Source organism: Pteropus vampyrus, unplaced genomic scaffold (genome assembly GCF_000151845.1).
Source record: "Pteropus vampyrus isolate Shadow unplaced genomic scaffold, Pvam_2.0 Scaffold287, whole genome shotgun sequence".
In the NCBI taxonomy this organism is placed as follows: Eukaryota; Metazoa; Chordata; class Mammalia; order Chiroptera; family Pteropodidae; genus Pteropus; species Pteropus vampyrus.
This window is the reverse complement of record NW_011889068.1, coordinates 1,131,442-1,150,238: the sequence shown is the minus strand read 5'-3', so window position 1 is coordinate 1,150,238 and position 18,797 is coordinate 1,131,442. Positions and strand designations below refer to the sequence as shown.

General features: G+C 38.4%; 1 protein-coding gene and 2 pseudogenes across 4 annotated transcripts; 1 reads left to right on the top strand and 2 right to left on the bottom strand.

Moving 5' to 3' along the window:
* The first annotated feature begins 1,283 nt into the window (after positions 1-1,283).
* PABPC1 (poly(A) binding protein cytoplasmic 1) lies at positions 1,284-17,779 on the top strand. 4 transcript variants are annotated; one of them, XM_011376186.2, is made up of 15 exons: positions 1,284-1,985; positions 5,132-5,325; positions 5,844-5,959; positions 7,699-7,829; positions 9,526-9,644; positions 9,950-10,087; positions 10,288-10,383; positions 12,908-13,180; positions 13,408-13,498; positions 14,245-14,355; positions 14,443-14,597; positions 15,166-15,250; positions 15,777-15,907; positions 16,409-16,502; positions 17,329-17,779. In XM_011376186.2, exons 1-14 carry the CDS (start codon positions 1,793-1,795, stop codon positions 16,499-16,501), a joined length of 1,926 nt encoding a protein of 641 aa, XP_011374488.1. In that variant the 5' UTR covers positions 1,284-1,792; the 3' UTR covers position 16,502; positions 17,329-17,779. The 4 variants fall into 4 exon arrangements, with proteins under 4 accessions (XP_011374488.1, XP_011374487.1, XP_011374489.1 ...); XM_011376185.2 differs by having other exon boundaries at positions 7,699-7,838; XM_011376187.2 differs by having other exon boundaries at positions 1,293-1,985; positions 7,699-7,838; positions 9,526-9,620.
* Positions 11,398-11,518, bottom strand: LOC111729888 (annotated as a pseudogene).
* A 446-nt stretch (positions 17,780-18,225) lies between the features above and the next one.
* On the bottom strand, positions 18,226-18,345 carry LOC111729882 (annotated as a pseudogene).
* Between the last annotated feature and the right edge of the window lie 452 nt (positions 18,346-18,797).

Here is an 18,797-nt window from a genome sequence, read left to right as displayed (position 1 = left end):
GTATGTTGACTTAATGCCATTCCTATTAACTGGTATTTCTACAACTATCAATTCATTAAATTTGGTATCCCCTTTAAAGGCCGGAACTATGTACGGAATTGTTTTTAAACATTTGTAGTGCTGCGTTTTAGACTATTCCTAAATTTGCTGGTTGCAGGTCTGTGGTGCCACGTACAACTGTGACAGACTTATACTTTAAGGAAAAACATTTCTTTTTCTCGAGTATATCTTCCACTTCAAAGAAATTTCTGGCAGAAATAGCACGAATCAATGATTCCAACCTAGAACCTTAATAGTGATCACGATACTTTAAAAAGGAAAGTGGACAAAGACTCCAAGCCAGCTTTCCCGAATTAAAGCCACTGACCAACGACAGAGCCCAAAGAAGAGACTGAGGAGAGTCTTTAAGACTTGGGAACCAAGGGCAAAGAGCCCTAGGAGCCCTCCCCCACCCGCTCTACTGGACGCACCGCGGGGGCAGCGACCAGAATACTGTGCCAGGGCGGTTGAGGGGGCGGTCCCAAAGCGAGGGGCCAGGTCGCGCGGCCAGTTGGGGTCAGCGGGCGCCGCGGCCGTTGGGGACTCCACCTCCCAGAAGGCACCGCTTCTGCGGCCGACGCGCGTGGCGGCACTGCACGCTGGGACTCGTAGTGCGGTCTAAGTAGGAGAAAGTGTGTGTTGGGGCGGGGGGGGGGCCAGCTCTGGCTCCTCTCACGCACGTTTTGGAAACACTGCCTGGAAGGGAATCACGCCGGTCCACTCGTGCCAGGCGTCCCTCGGGGGCGGGGGCGAGTGGAGCAGTGATGGCTGCGGCGGGAGGAAGCCCGGGCGACTGTGCACGTGGGGGGTGGTTAGCGCCGAGGAACCCGGAAGTCCCGCGCGCCGCCCACCGCCGCGGTGACGGGTTAACGCTTCTCCGGGACGGAGGTGGGGGCGGGCTATATGGATGGAAGCGCCGTCGCACCCGACTCCTCCGAGAGCCGCCCGCGAGCCGGCCCTCCCCTCCCCCACTGGCCCTACGCAGCGCGGGCCCGCCCCCTGGTCGCAGCGCGTGCGCGGAGGCCCCGCCCCTCCGCCCCAGCCCCACCCCCACACCCGCAGCAGCCTCCGCCGCCACCTCTCCCTTCCTCTCTGCTCTTTCCTCCTCCAGTTTTCTCTTCCCTCCTCCCACTCGCCTCCTTTTCTCCTCCTCCTCCGGCACTGACGCTCACGTAGGGCCCTGGCGTCAGACGCGCGGGGGCGGGGCAAGTGCCCCGGGGGGTATAAGTAGAGGGTGCAGGAGGCGGTGCTTCCCCTTCTCCCCGGCGGTTAGTGCTGAGAGTGCGGAGTGTGTGCTCCGGGCTCGGAACACACATTTATTATTAAAAAACCCAAAAAAAAATCTAAAAAAATCTTTTAAAAAACCCAAAAAAAATTTACAAAAAATCCGCGTCTCCCCCGCCGGAGACTTTTATTTTTTTTCTTCCTCTTTTATAATATAACCCGGTGAAGCAGCCGAGACCGACCCGCCCGCCCGCGGCCCCGCAGCAGCTCCAAGAAGGAACCAAGAGACCGAGGCCTTCCCGCTGCCCGGACCCGACACCGCCACTTTCGCTCTCCAGCCGGCAGCCAGCGGCCAGCGGCAGCGGATCGACCCGGTTCTGCGGCCGTTGAGTAGTTTTCGATTCTGGTTGATTTTTGTCCCTCTGCGCTTGCCCCCGCTCCCCTCCCCCCGGCTCCGGCCCCCGGTCCCAGCACTCGCTCTCCTCACGGAAAGGTCGCGGCCTGTGGTTCTGCGGGCAGCCGTGCCGAGATGAACCCCAGCGCCCCCAGCTACCCCATGGCCTCGCTCTACGTGGGGGACCTACACCCCGATGTGACCGAGGCGATGCTCTACGAGAAGTTCAGCCCGGCCGGGCCCATCCTGTCCATCCGGGTCTGCAGGGACATGATCACCCGCCGCTCCTTGGGCTACGCGTATGTGAACTTCCAGCAGCCAGCGGACGGTGAGAGCCGGGCCCGGCGGGCGGGCGGGCAGCCATGAGGCACAGGCGGCGGCGGGAGGGCTAGGCCGGCAGCCCGGGGGGGAGGGAACAGGAGGGCATGTCACCTCCCCCAACCCAAGGACCGAAGGGAAGAGGCACGAGCGCCGGGACCCCTTTTCCCATCCCCACTGGGACACGCGCAGCCGGCAGCCGCATGCCCCTAGCACGCCGGGCCACTTCCTTCTTTTGCAACCATTTTCTCGGCCTCAGCCGCTCTCAAACTTTAGGGTGATGACGCGCCGGATGGTTGGGTGCGATTGGGTTCTTCCATGGCCCTCTCGCCAGTAGCCTCGGGATTTGGAGGCGTCCAGTGCCGATCCCCCTTATCCAGTAATAGGTAGGGGCGCTCCCACTACCTGGGGCTCTTGCTGGCGCCCCAGACCGGGAGGAAGTGCAATTCGGTGCTCGAAAAATACCACGTGTTGAACCCTGTAACCTCGCAGGCCCGAGGCCTGTTTCTGCCACTGGCCCAATCGCCTATGGAAGCCTCAAGGCCTTAGAATAAAGTTAATATGATGATGTGGTGGTGGTCAGATTTCTTATTCCGTACTTAATAACTTGTCAGTGACTTATGGCTCTCGAAATGTAAATTACCAGTGAGACGTGCGTGTATCTGGGATTTTCCCTAGTTCAAACATCTCTCTCTCAACAGTATAGTAGGATGGGAGGAGAGAATGTGTAGGATGACCCCATTGAAGGCCATTTCTTTCCTGGGCATTTTAGATCATTTTCATGTTTTAATCAAGTTACTTTCGTAGTATTGGTAATTTGTTCAGAGTAATTTTTTTCCCGTTTGCAATAGTTTCTGTGATATTGAGGGGTTTTACTTGAAAATGTATTCACTAGTTTTAGCTATAAAACATTACTTGTGTAGTATTGTGTAGTGTGGACTGGACCGTTATACTTTAGTGACATTCAAATAGTACAGGTTTCTTTATTTTTTAAAAGTGGTCCACAATAGTCTTACAGCAGGGAGAATGATTGAGTACAAAGTAACAGTTAGCTTGAAATTTACAGGGGAAAGTATAGTTAGCCTTATATTTTTATTTTGTAGTTAAACAGTTTGAAAAAACAAAATTTGGCAAACCGGTACTATAAGTGGCCTGTGTTGCCAGGTTTTTTTCTTTATATCTGGATTGATTGACTTCCAAAAGTCACCTTCAGTCTGTTTTTGGGCCCGGTTTTGCTTCCCTCCCCTGCTTAAATACACAAAATATACAGAATTTGTTTTTATTTTTGTAGAAAAGACTGTAAGGGTGGAATTTAAACTTTTATTTCATTAAGTTCATTTATTAGAACTTAAATTACTTAATAATCAGCATTTTACTAGGTAGTTAATACTCAAGGTTTTTGGTAGGCAGACTATTGAATGACACTGAGCCAGAAGTTGTAAAACTGCACTGCGGGTTCCTGCCCTTTTGCTCTGTAAGCAGTAACTCCAAGTGTCACTCTATAACAGTTCTTCCCAACTCTAGGCGAGTTTTATCGCTGAATAGAAGATAAAGTAATAGGAAGACAACTTTGGGTTAAGTAATGACAGTCTAAAGAGTTGATAAGGAAAACTTGGACAAATTCTAGAGACTGGAAAATGGTAGCTATTGAAATTGGCTTTTATTTTTTCTAAGCTTAACCATTTTAAATTGTGTTTTTTTTTTTTTAAATTTGGGATTTGAAAAAGTTTAACTTAAGGTTACCATGGTTACAGCACATGGTAGGTATTATCAGTCTACCAATAAAATAGTACTGTAACTGCTCAAAAAAAGATAGCATTTTTTCATCTTCCAATTATTTGGTTTCCATATGTACAAATTACCATCTTTCCAAATAATTTTTTCAGTGGTTTTCTCTCTTATTTATTGCTACATGGATGGACTTGTAGAATAGTTTCTGAAAGTGACCAGTTTCCAATTTAACAGGAAGAGGTGACTCATTCAGTACAAGCCCAAGCAAAGTCAGCTAAAAAACTGGGGGAGCTGAGTAGGTGTGGTCAATGGATAATGAGCTGACAGCTGATTATGTCACTATCTTCTAGAAAATGAAACTTTCGTTTATAAAAGGAAGTAGCTGGAAAACTTGCCTCCTCAATAACTTTACAGTTATGTTGCTATGGAATTTGTAAAAATTATAGGACTTAAATGGAGCATATTTTTCTTTTAAGGAACTAGTTTTTGTTTTGTTTTTTTTCATTTAAGGATATATTTTTTCACTCGAGCCTTAACTTCTTTAATAAGTGTTTAATGGTACAGGTGCGCATAATTCAGTCCTTAGTAGACCCTGAAATCATAGAGTAGGTTTTGAAATTTTCTAGCACTATCCAGAAATAAATTATCAGTTACTAAAACACTGATCTTAGATAAGATTGGTTTTATATATCAAGAAAGCATTAATAGTGAATTGTGATTATTGTAGGCCTGGTATTTCAAACATTCTGTGTGTTACATAGCTAAGTATGCCCAACTTAGCATTAGTTTTTGAAGGCCTGATATAAATCTTGATCTGAATGGCTATAGCCTTTTTTTTTTTTTTTAACACACAATAGGAAGTTGTGCCATGAATCACTCAAACTCTCCAGTAATTCAGAAACTTTTTTTTTTCTTTTTTTAAGAAAACAGACTAATTTTTGTATAACATTGGCAGTGATAAGCTGCTAATGAAACCAGTTTTGGCACATAACAGAGAAGAAGTTAAAATACTTAAATATCCATAAACTGCTCTCTGCATGTGGATAATTTTCAGTTGCCTAATGCCTTTTATATTGCTCATTAAGCAGATTTTATGTGAAGGGGAATCTTGGTTTTTTATATTTAGTAGGAACAAAAAGGTGCTTTGAAATTTAATGGCAATTAAAGGAGATTGTTTTAGAAATACGTTAATTATTAGTGATATGTCATCTGTTAATGACTGGGGAATTGGGGGTTTCTGATATTTGTCTTTTTTTTTAATGCGTTTTACATCTAGACTACTGCAAGGTAAGGTCTGGTAATCTTGAAGTTTAAAGAGGTAGAAAGATTGTGCACCCAACTACTCCCACACACAGTAATTTGTATAATATTAAGTGGCCTGTAAAATTTTGAAGTATTCACTCTGAAACTGTGTCCTTCCTGCAGCGGAGCGTGCTTTGGACACCATGAATTTTGATGTTATAAAGGGCAAGCCAGTACGCATCATGTGGTCTCAGCGTGATCCATCACTTCGCAAAAGTGGAGTGGGCAACATATTCATTAAAAATTTGGACAAATCCATTGATAATAAAGCACTGTATGATACATTTTCTGCTTTTGGTAACATCCTTTCATGTAAGGTAAGCAAAAATGTGACAGGTAAACATATTTATAATGTCTTGGCTTCTTGTAGTTTATTTCTTAAAATAGCAACCATACTGTTTGTTAATAGATATCTTTATTTCCGAAGTACCCAGGTTTGGTGTCTGTCAAGTTACAGTTGACCCTTGAACAACATGCATTCGACCTGCATTGGTCCACTTAAACAGATTTTTTTAAATAAATACCTGTATTGTTTTTTCTCTGTGGTTGGGAGTCTGGATGCAGAGGGGCCAGCTGGCTATGCGTTATATAGGGGACTCTAGCTAGCATCCATGGATTTTGGTATCCGCAAGGGATCCTAGAATCAATCCCCTATGGATACTGAGAGACAGCTTAAGTTTTGGGGGAGTCAGAAGTTATACTTGTATTTTCAACTGTGCTGGGGGGGGTTGGTTAGTGCCCCTATCACCCGAGGGGTCAGGGGTCAGCTGTATTTCTGAACACTGGGAAAATGTTAATAGTAAGTAATGAAAAGTTGTTATACATTTTTCCTTAGGTGGTTTGTGATGAAAATGGTTCCAAGGGTTATGGATTTGTACATTTTGAGACACAGGAAGCAGCTGAAAGAGCTATTGAAAAAATGAATGGGATGCTTCTAAATGATCGCAAAGTGTAAGTATAAATATTTAGTTAATCATACTTCATATCTGTATTTAAGTTCAAATTATTTTATAAGTTAATACATTTGCTCTCTTAAATCGATAACAGAAGGAAAATTAATAAACCACATCTTGGTAGAGTTTATAATTGTCTTTTTCTTACATTCAAAGTAACATACAAATAACAGTGAATTCATAAAATGCCCAACATTCAAACCAAAAAGGAAAAGGGAGAAAATGTGTATACTGGGATATAAAGCTTTTTCAAAGTGAGTGCATAGTCGAAACACTAGGAATCCAGACAAACTTAAATCATAATTCCTGAGGTAGTAATTAACCTATTTTACATTTGAGGGAACTGAGACTAAAATAATCTTATAAGTTAAACTTTTAAAATAATGACACTGATAAGACCTTCATAAGACTATTTCTGCTTTAAAATGTAAAAATACAGATTTTTTGAGCCGAAGGAAATGACAGATCTTAATGTTCTTTATCTTCAGTGCCACTGGGTTTTGGTTAATAATCTGGGCAGATGCAGTGGTGAAGTCATATTATAAATGATCTGTGAGTTCATACTGCTGTGTAATGATGGCATGCAAATTGGGTTTGGTTGTTATAAGTCAACTGCATCACTCTTAAGGTGTGGTTCTCATAAATTAGTGCATCAGGTGGTATGGTCAGCCTATGTGAAGGAGTCATGCACATGGTGTTACCTGTTTGAATTCTTTGTTGATTGCATGATTCTGTAGAAGTCTTAAGAAAACCAACTAAATATAAACGGTGTTCACAAAGACTAATTCTTAAAGTACATCTTGAAATGAGAAAATATGCATCTGAAAAAAATGCCCACCCCTGGTGGGTTGTCAATTAAATAAAGACTTGATTTATTGCTGTTCAGATTTATTGCTGTTCAGATAATTTATTGCTGGAAAACAGTTTGTATGTATAAACTTAAGATCATTTATATACTCTTTGAACTAAGTACGAATAATAGTCTCCTAAAGTTCCAGTATTATTTACAAAGGTAGAAAATTATGTCCACAGTGGAATATTATGCTCTCACTGAGAACATTTATAAAGTTAATAGCGTGGAGAGGCACCACCGCGTGGGGGTGGATAAGGAAGTAAAATCTGGTATCTCCTTTAATGTTCTTAAATACAGAAAACAAAGAAATAGGAAAAGTCAATCATGAGATATGAGTAGGTTTATAGGAGATGGTTCTCTACTTTGATGTATATTAATTAAATATTCTTTACTGATACATGCTACTTTTATAGTAGGGAAAAACTAAGTTTTTAAAACACATTTTGTTGATAATGTTGCATAGAAAATTATGCCGGGCTGTTGTGTAAGTACAGAATTCAGAAGTTTATATTTTAATTTAGGAGATTGCAGACAAAGTGCAAGGGCCACCTTGAAACGGCAGCAATGAAAGCTTTTGCCTTTTCATTGATAACAGTGCTTGTGTACTCCCCACTCATTCGTATTGATAGGTGTGATCTCTTTAACCATAGATTAGCTGGACAGAGGGAGAAAAGTATCAAGAAAAATGTTCTTTTTTGTGATTGTAGTTATGAGGTTTGTTATATTTTATGCTTTCATTTCTTCAGTTGAGGCCCTGTTTCTGTTTTATAGTGTGTTCTTTATTAGAAATTGTCAGTAACGTTTAAAGATTCAATCGTTAGGCTTAATTTATCTGAACTTAATAAAATAGAATTTAATTTTATAGTCCTTACATATTTTATTAGATTTGTTGGACGGTTTAAGTCTCGTAAAGAACGAGAAGCAGAACTTGGAGCTAGGGCAAAAGAATTCACCAACGTTTACATCAAGAATTTTGGAGAAGACATGGATGATGAGCGCCTTAAGGATCTCTTTGGCAAGTTTGGTAATGTGTCTGAATTAAGTTTTTACACTCAAAAGTTCTAATTGCTCAACATTAGTTTGGTTAATTCTTTATACCAAAAAAAGTGAAATGAGGCTTTTAACATGGCACTTAAAAATATTTGTAGTTATTTGGATTAAGCTACTGATAGTCTGTTAAACTACAAAGTAGTATATAAAAAGAATTCTATTCAGTTTAAAGATTAATAGTATATTTAGCACAGTAAGGTGTGGCAGTGTAATTGGAGCAGATTTTAAAGGGTTTTACTATTAAAATTGTGGTGGATTTATGCATGTATAGATTCCATGCATGTGCAGTCTTTAATTATGAGACAGTCTTTAATTATGAGACAGGAAAGCTTACCAGCTTTAAGCTTTAGGCTATTTGGCCAGTCTCAGTAGCATTATGTTTAAGTAATTTAAAACAATGACTTTTGAAGACAAAGCCACAGAAATCCAGATTTTCCAGGCATATCTCCTTGTTGTAGCCTACTGAATCATTGGGATTTTAAACTACTTTTACCTTGCATATCAAATTAACATCATTAAACTTCAGATTAATGAAGTGTAATCAGTCTTACTTTAGATATTTGTGTAAGTGATCAGAAAATGAACCTTAAATTTTACTCTCTTGCTTGCCTCTTAACCTTTTACATTCCTTTTATTAAACTTAAATAGGTGGCTTTTTAAAAGCACTGCAAATGATAGTTAGGAAACATTTTTCTATTGCCAAGCTGGCATGCTACATTGAACTTTCTACTCCTTTGAGAAGGAAAAAATTGTCATTTTACACATAGAAGAATAGTATAAGATGAAAATATGTGACATGTCTTGCATCTTATTCCAAATTTTTGTTTAGTAACTAGCTTTTGTATATTTTGTCTGTAATTAGAAGCTATTTCTAAAGGTCAATATTATTAACCACTTATCCCAAATGAATAATCCCAAATGTCAATTGACCAACAATATGTAAATTTGTTGATTTTTTTACTTTGTGGTTTTGCATAATGGAGATTGGAAGTACAGCCTGATGACTGAGGCACATTCAAAAGTAACAATCTGTCTATGCCCATACATTTAAAAATTCTCTGTAATCAAATGTATTTGATTTTTAGCCCTTTTTGCCCCACCTGCCTAACACCACCACAGTAGTGTCTTTTTCACTTGAGGGGGTGGGAGGGAACATGTGTCTTCAGAAACATGTCCTGCTTCCAGATGATTCTGCTGTCTTCCCAAATGACAAACCCTGCATTGCCTGTTGAAATCAAGTGGGCCAAAACTTAAGAAATTTTTATTTCTTAATTATGATGTCAAGTAAACCAAATTGTCATGTTTAAAAAAAAAAAAAAAAGTAAATCTGTTTTGTACTAATGCTAAGAATAAAACTTCATTTTTTATGGTTGTCTAAAATATACTTCCATAAATGGAAATAAGAATGGTTCAGGGAATGGAGTATTTACTTAGCTTCTTAGTAGAAATAAAGGGTCTTTGACAAGACTATTTAGTGCCCATAATCCGGGGTGGGGGTAGGGGGCAGTTAGAGTAGGAATAAATTTCTGAAGGCTTGGAATGTTTTTTATAATCTCCCATTTTTATTTTTTCATGGTTTTGTTTTTATGTGTGTTGGAATTTTAAATGTATAAACTAAATGTTGTATGAAATATCTTTGAGTCATTAAAAAAATTTTTTAGGACCTGCCTTAAGTGTGAAAGTAATGACTGATGAAAGTGGAAAATCCAAAGGTTTTGGATTTGTAAGCTTCGAAAGACATGAAGATGCACAGAAAGTAAGACTTAAATGTACACAGAAAGTAAGACTTAAGTGGCAGTGTGGGTTTTCTGTTTCTGTAAGGGGGTGGGATGTAAAGTTGGGTTGCTCTCATGTTGAAATTTACATGCCTACCAAAAGCTATTTTACATGTATTGTTCTTGGTTTATTTGCCTTTTGTATGTTAGTTTCGAGAGAATAACTTGGAAACCTATATTTCCCCCAAACCTCAAAATTTAGTTTTTGTGATGGGTCTATCTTTAGCTTTTGTAATCTAACAAACTTTCTTTATCGTTAAAGAAATGAACTTTGCAAGTAAGTAATTAAAATTTTTGTGATTTCTGTCAGGCCGTGGATGAGATGAATGGAAAGGAGCTCAATGGAAAACAAATTTACGTTGGTCGAGCTCAGAAAAAAGTGGAACGGCAGACAGAACTTAAGCGCAAATTTGAACAGATGAAGCAAGATAGGATCACCAGATACCAGGTTCATTTTTAATTGAGCAAGCAAAATAAAACAGGGATGAGGAAACCTATTTTACATTCATTTCAGTTACTGCCAGGTAACTGGTGGGTTTGGAAGGGGAACGGAGAAGAAACATGGTTTAAAACAATAGGAAGTGTGCTTTAAGTACCACCGTGGTTTTTTCCCCCCATTTATAGTAGTTTTGTTGTTTTGTTTTTTAGGGTGTTAACCTTTATGTGAAAAATCTTGATGATGGTATTGATGATGAACGTCTCCGGAAAGAGTTTTCTCCATTTGGTACAATCACTAGTGCAAAGGTAAATCGCGTGATATTTTTTTTTCCCAAGATTTTATAAAAATCCATACACAGATATGTATATATTTCCCATTAATATACGTGCTGGCATGTTATTTTGTAAATGAATAATCAAATAGGTGCCCCCCAGTCTTTTATTTTTCCAGAAATCAGGCTTTTGCTTTATTACTTCAAAAACATTCAAATTTGAAGTGGATGTTGTTAGCCCATTGTTTACTCTTGCAGATGGCAAATTTTGAATTTTTTCCTGAAGAAGGCTGCATTTGATGACAGTATTACTGATTGATCCTCAGTAATGTGCACTGTTCTATACTCAATTAAATTAGTTATTTTACTGGTTAAAGTAAAATACTACTTTATTAGAGAACTACACTTCTTAACTGTCAGGCAAATCTGTATTCATTTGCTCAATTCATTCTGGGAGTCAGACTTAAGTCCCTACCACTAAAGACAGATAACATTTCCTTTCAGTTGAAAGTCAGAAGTTAATAAGTACAACTGGAGTCTATTTTAAATTCTGTAATTTTGATTCAAGAACCTTGGCTCTAGGTGTGTTTTATGGTGCATGGGCCAAGAATCCCTCTCTATGTAATGTTTTGTACACATGTATTTTTGGGAGATGGGAGGAGTGTCTAAAAATTTAGTCAAATTGAGTAGAGGAAAAATTAAAACTCAGTGCTCTGGAATGATCTCGTGGCTCATTTTTCTACTCAGCCTTTCCTGGCAACTCCATTGACCAAGGGAGCGTCTATGAAAGTGAGGGAATGTTAGGGCCATAGTAAATGAATACAAATGAAAATGCAGGTGATGTGGTATCCTTATTTCAGCTTGTGCTTTTGTAAGAGTACCTGAAGTGTGATAGAATTTACTCCTGGGTGTCTATCCTCAGTATGTTCCGTGAAAGTTTTTGTTAGTTTTTGCATTTTGTTTTTTTGTAGGTGAGGCAACCCTTGGTTGACCTCACAGATTGCAAGGACCTTGTCATCTTATAATCCCTTAATTTTTTTATTTTTTATGTCTACAGCACCTGGTCTTCCTAGGTGGTCTCCCATCCAAGTACTAACCAGACCCCCAACCCTGCTTAGCTTCCGAGATCAGACGGGCTTGGGCTTGTTCAGAGTGCCATGGCTGTAGACTCATGAGAGTTCTTTAAATTGAATAGTGTTTGTCAGTTTTTTTTTGAATGTATGATGCATGCATGTTTTTTACAAAGGAGAGTCCCTTTTTTAAAAATAGATCTAAATACGTTTTTCAGGCATTTTCTCATTTATTTGCTCAATATTCATGGTATGGATATGCACTATAAGTTATTTTACTACACCTGTATTGATAAACGTTTGGGTCGCTTTGCATGCTTCCCCTGTTAGACTCACCAGCCTAATAAACATTCTTAGACATGTATATTTTCGCACAGATGCCAGTATTTCTAAAGTTTTAGATTTGAAACTGCCAATTAATGGATATGTGTATTTAAAATTGATTGATAAAACCAAATTGTCCAAAATAGCTGAACAGTTTCTATGTCTTGTCAATTTAGTAGAAAGCGGTATACATTTTTTTCAAATGATTGCTTGGTTTTCATATGTTTACTAGTTTTGCCTGTTAGCATATTTTTATATTGTGCTGGTTGTCTTTTTATTTAGGGAGAATTTTCTGTTAGCCCTTTATTTTATATCGCACATATTTTCTCCCAACACTATTATTAACTATAGTCCCCATGCTGTACATTATGTTCCCTTCATTTATTTTGTATCTAGGAGTTTGTACTTTTTAATCCCCTTCACCCATATACCCTATTCCTCCACCCCTCTGGCACCTACTAGTATGTTCTCCGTATCATTGAATTTTTTTTCTTAGTTTTCTTTTGGTTTTTATTTGTTTTGGGGGGGATTCCACATAAAAGTGAGATCATTGGACCGTTTTATTTGTTCCTGTGCCTCCAGCATACTGTTTAATGTAGCTGGATAGCATGTTTACATGTATACTGCAAGGCTAGTGAAGAGTTCTGTACATCTCATTTCTTATTTTAAAATTTTTTTCGGTCAAAGGAAGCTTCCTCCTGAATATTGTTTATACCTCAATATTTATGGCCTTTCTGGTTTTGAATGTGAAATTTTTATTTTAAAATGGGTATTGTAACAGTTAACTGTTCCTCCCACACCCGAAGGAGCAGTAAAGCATCTCGTTAGCTTGGATAGCTAGAAGAGTCAAATTTTAATTGTTTCCAGTGGTGCCAAAGAGTCAAATTTAGTAGGCCTAGAATGTATTTAGGTAAATCTTAATATTAAAAATCATGTCTAAATATCTTAAGAAGTTGTTCACTTTCTGTTTTGCTTGGCTAGGATAATCTGGGTGTGTAGCTTGTCCTTAATATTTGGGTATTAAGGAAAAACTGTGGTAAAAATGGTGAAAGCATTAATAGTGTTTACTCGAGTCAGTAGCTATAACTGATTAAATAATAATGCTCTCCTTTTTATGCTTCATTCTGCCATTATTAACCTTGTAATATTTCTTTCTTTTAATAGGTTATGATGGAGGGTGGTCGCAGCAAAGGGTTTGGTTTTGTATGTTTCTCCTCCCCAGAAGAAGCCACTAAAGCAGTTACAGAAATGAATGGTAGAATCGTGGCCACCAAGCCATTGTATGTAGCTTTAGCTCAGCGCAAAGAAGAGCGCCAGGCTCACCTCACTAACCAGTATATGCAGAGAATGGCAAGCGTGAGAGCTGTGCCCAACCCCGTAATCAACCCCTACCAGCCAGCACCTCCTTCAGGTTACTTCATGGCAGCTATCCCACAGGTAGGTTTTAGAACAAAAACCTCATGAAGGTTTTTATATTTGGTCATTTTTAGTATTTTGTGCCTAAATAATTATAATAAAGCCTTAACATGAAAATATTAAGAGGTGAATTATGATTTTAAAAAATGCTTAGCATGTGACTTTCTGCTGAAGGTTTTGAGAGTGTATTACTAGTTGAATTACTTGCTTTTTTCTTTGGCTCTGATGTATTTGCTTGTTTTCTATAGACTCAGAACCGTGCTGCATACTATCCTCCTAGCCAAATTGCTCAACTAAGACCAAGTCCTCGCTGGACTGCTCAGGGTGCCAGACCTCATCGTAAGCCTTTTGTTTTTCTCTTAAATAAGGTGGAGTAAAAATATACATGAGGCAGTCTATGGCCATGCCACCCTGAACAAGCCCGATGTCTGATCTTGGAAGCTAAGCAGGGTCTGGCCTGGTTAGTGCTTGGACAAGAAATCACCTAGGAAAACCAGGCGCTGTAGGCATAAAAATAATTTTTTAAAAAAATTTAAAAATGCATGTATACATGAGGCAAATTAGCTGTTATATTCCAATAATATGTGTTAACTTGGTTTTCATAATTTAGGGTTATCTGTTCATTTTGAGAATTCTTTTAAAAGAAAGAATTATAAAATGCTTTACTGTTCCTGTCTTATCGAGGCCGTGATTTCTATGTAGTTAGATTTTTCTCCTTTATGATAAGGTTTGGAGTTGACCTAGTTCGTAATTTATATTTGGTTAGGCAGTAGTTTTAAAAGATACTGTTCTATGTCAGAGGACCTTGCCCTATAGAACAGTGCAGTATTGCCGGAACACTTAGAATGAGGTTCATATATCGTGTTCATATGTTAATGAGTATTTCTTCTTACATGAGTTGTTATTTATTGATGCTCTGATCTGATAAGTCTGGAAATGGCAGCAGCTATGAGACTAAGCTTTTAAAAATGGTATTTCTGTTTGGTCACTTTTAGCCTTTTATGCAAACATCAGTTCTAAAAAGCAGCATGAACAGTTTCAGTGAATTTTTCTAAGTTAATGTGTGTTCGTATCTTTAAATGTAGCATTCCAAAATATGCCCGGTGCTATCCGCCCAGCCGCTCCTAGACCACCATTTAGTACTATGAGACCAGCTTCTTCACAGGTTCCACGAGTCATGTCAACGCAGCGTGTTGGTGAGTCTTAGCCCTGCCTGTAAAAATTGATCCCCAATTTAAAGTAAGGTGAAAGTACAAAAACATGTTTTTAATTTTTTCGTTTAGCTAACACATCAACACAGACAATGGGTCCACGTCCTGCAGCTGCTGCCGCTGCAGCTACTCCTGCTGTCCGCACCGTTCCACAGTATAAATATGCTGCGGGAGTTCGCAATCCTCAACAACATCTTAATGCTCAGCCACAAGTTACCATGCAGCAGGTACAGATTTGACGGTTTCTTTGTAAAGGTGACAGCTCTTGGTTGCAATCAAAGAAACAGGAGATGACTATATGATAGAGCTTCAGCTGTCTAGAATATCTTGTTAATTGATGTCCCATTAATAGTTATGTAAAAATATCTCTTTTGCCTTTAATTATAGGAATCAGACAAGTATTGAGCAGTCCCCATCTTGAATTTACTTGTCTTGAGAGTTTTGTTTGCTATAGCTGTAAGGAAGAAAGGGTGAAATCATTTAGTTTGTGAGATTTGGCTTACCCTTTTTTTCTGACCCTGGGACCATCTATCATCGATTATAATAGCAATATGATTCCAAAGAATACTTTAATACTCCAGGTTAAAAAATGAAATATCCCATGTGGTAATAGTATTTAAGCAAATTAGTGTTAATAGTTCCTCTAGGCTGTATTTCTGATTCACTCAGCTTCTCCTACTTATGTTTAGATTGCAGTCTTTATCACTTCAGTGATTTTTTCCAGTGATGATTGTTGTTTGTAATTGCTATTACTTCCATACTTGAAACTTAGGAATTATCCTATTCTCTATCTAGCCTGCTGTTCATGTACAAGGTCAGGAGCCCTTGACTGCTTCCATGTTGGCATCTGCCCCTCCTCAAGAGCAAAAGCAAATGTTGGGTAAGTACCTTTGTCTCACCTCCATCACGGAGGCTAAAAAATAGGAAGACATTTCCTTTGTACCTAATGACAGCTGAGATGGTGGGATTGATCTGAATTGGCATGAGTGATTATGATAGCACAGTTCGTCTGTTTAATTAAAAGCCCAGAAAGCAGTGTTGCTTTTGATGAATAAGGTAATGGGGCATTCCTTGAGATAAAACTCACTGCATTTTTAGAAGAGGGAATTTGAACCAAATATGTGGAAACAACTTTGACTTTGCTTGAGCACAGGTTTAATCACTTACTATAATAACATAGCTTAATCTCATTTTTGGGGCATACTGATGCTGCCAAGAATTAATTGCCTTGTGGTGGATCTCAAATGTTTTATAACAATTTTTCCCATGAAAAATGTAATAAAATGGTGGATTATGGTTTAACACATACTTGCAATATACGAAAGGTTCCTATTCTCAGTTTTATTATGGTAGATGCCTTTAAAATTTTTCTGATTGAAGGACTTTTTGAATGTTTTTGTTCGTAGGTGAACGGCTGTTTCCTCTAATTCAAGCCATGCACCCTAATCTTGCTGGTAAAATCACTGGCATGTTGTTGGAGATTGATAATTCGGAACTTCTTCATATGCTTGAGTCTCCAGAGTCTCTCCGTTCTAAAGTAATTTAAATTTATCATTTATCTAATGGTCTCTTAAACTTAGTGTTTCAAGGCTTTTCGTAGGAACTTAATTTCATAGAACATTTAAAAGTGGTGTATACAAGCCACACACAGTTCTAAGAGCTTTGTAAATATTCATCGTAAATTCTAGTAATAGTAACTTATGATGCTATTGTGCTAGTAAGTGTCAGAGCTTGGTTTCAAATTCAGTCACTTTAACTCCAGTGTCCCACTCTCTTTAAATGTGCTCCTGCTTTACTGGAGAAAGGTCCTTGCTGGTATTTCTCAACTTTGGGAGATTTTTGGTGAGGGGAGAGTAAGAAATGCAAGAGGGTTCTTAATTCTTCTAGAACAGTGGTAGAATGGAACCCAGAAAAGTATAGATACAGTTGGAATGGTTTCTTTCTTTCCACTTCTACCTTCGATGCACATTTGTGTATAGTCAATTTGAGATTCTTCTAGTTATTCCTTTTCAGAGCCATTTTGTTCTCCCCCTTCTAGGTTGATGAAGCTGTAGCTGTGCTACAAGCCCACCAAGCTAAGGAGGCTGCCCAGAAAGCAGTTAACAGTGCCACTGGTGTTCCAACTGTTTAAAGTGAGTTTTTCCCCTGTGCTTCTTGTTTTAAGTTTAACTTAATCTTTTATAGCAGTTTGAGCTTTTTTTCAAAGAGAAGTAGAAATACTAGAAGAACTAAGGAAATTTTACCTGTTACCTGGTATTGGCTTGAATGAATTTTAAAATCGAAGTATGTTCAGACATTTTGTGTAGTAATTTTTATTAAATGATCTGTAATGAGTTGGCCTTTTGTGTGCTTTACTCTTGGAGGGCCCACAGCTAATAGCTTTGGGTGGCAGCAATGATAGTTACCCTGGGCTTCTGCTGTTGCCTTTCATTGCTCCCAAGAAACAAAGTAATGTAGGTGTGTAGCCAGGACAAGGGCCAGAGGTCGGCAGAGCTTTTCTGTAAAGGATCAGCTAGGAAATACTTTGGGCTTTGTAGGCCTTGTTGTCTTTGTTGCTATTACTCCCTCTTATAGTCTGAAAGCACCAAAGACGATGATGTAAACAAATGTGTGTGGCTGGTTCCAGTAAAACTTCACAGAAACTGGCTGCAGACTAAATTTGGCCCAAGGCTATAATTTACTACTGATGAGTACTAACTAGTATTAGTCATCTTATTTTTCTTGTTTTGTTGGTTTTGGTTTTATTGAAGTATTTGATATATAATGGGCCAATTTAAGGTATACTACCACAATTAATTGCATACATTTTTATATTGTGATATGATTGCCATTATAGTGATAAATAGCACCTTTATCATTTTACATAATGATCCTTTCTTTTTGGTGGTTGGAATAATTAAGATCTAGTCTCATAGCAAGTTTGATGATTATAATCTTTTTTTCCCCCCACACTTACAGATTGATCAGGGACCACGAAAAGAAACTCGTGCTTCACCGAAGAAAAATATCTAAACATCGAAAAACTTAAATATTATGGAAAAAAAAACATTGCAAAATATAAAATAAATAAAAAAAGGAAAGGAAACTTTGAACCTTATGTACCGAGCAAATGCCAGGTCTAGCATACATAATGCTAGTCCTAGATTACTTATTGATTTAAAAACAACAAAAAAAAAACACAAAAAAATAGTAAAATATAAAAACAAACTAATGTTTTATAGACCCTGAAAAAAAGAATTTTCAGCAAAGTACAAAAATTTAAAGCATTCCTTTCTTTAATTTTGTAATTCTTTACTGTGGAAAAGCTCAGAATGTCACTTCTGTTTAAAATAACAGGATTGGTAACTGAGCAAGGAAACGTAATTTGGATTATAAAATTCTTGCTTTAATAAAAATTCCTTAAACAGTGCACAGTGATATGCTATTTTATTTCTCTTGGCTTGGGTAAATAGATGATTAGCTGGAATTGGCATAAGAACCTATTTCGTGACAAAGGTACTGCTGTTAATTTTCAAGGGTGTCTTGGTTATATGGAAAAGCGGAAGCACAAGACAGTTACTCTAATGTATTTTATGAGTTTAGGTATCCATGTGAATTCTTGAACTAAGCAAGGTATCTGTATTTATTAAATGATCTCAACATATTTTGAGGTAATGTCAATTTATGACTTAAAGGTTTCTGGGCTGGGAGATAGTTTAAGCTCTCATTTGTATTGTATAAGACTAACAACAGTTACTCCGTATTAGAGAAGAGAGTGTCTTTGGTATCATTTTTATATTGCTTAAATGCCAAAAAGTTGGGACTCATTTTTATTTTTTTATTTTATTTTTTACTATTTTTTTATTACTTGTTTAATGCCCATAGCACCTGGTATTCCAAGGTGGTCTCCCATCTAAGTACTAATCAGGCCCGACCCTGCTTAGCTTCCAAGATCAAGATGACATTGGGCACATTCAGCGTGGCATGGCCATAGACTAGGATTCATTTTAAGCCTTATTTTTGAAAGATCTTTAATTTGGTAGTAGACGATTATGATCATCTCAGTGTGTAATACTTTATCATCCAAAGTACTTGTGAAAAATGGAGATTAGGGGTTCTCTCTAGGGAATGGATTTTAGAAGATCAGGACCCAGGGCATCTGCATAAAACAAGTAGCCCTGGCAATTTCCATGCACTTTTAAGGATGGTATGGTTTTAATCTCTATTCTCCAGATATTATTGCCAGAGTTAGCTTTCATAGGTGCACGTCTGAGTATCTCATCACCATGTTAGAATTATCTCAACACCAGCTCTGTTGTTCCTTTGGGAACAAATAAATCCAGATAAAACCATGCCTATGACAGTTTAAGCCTTCTCTGCATGATGAAGCTTTCTAATGCTGTCTCTGGAATGCTTTTCACTTTGGCTTTCGCTTTTGAAACTCAGGA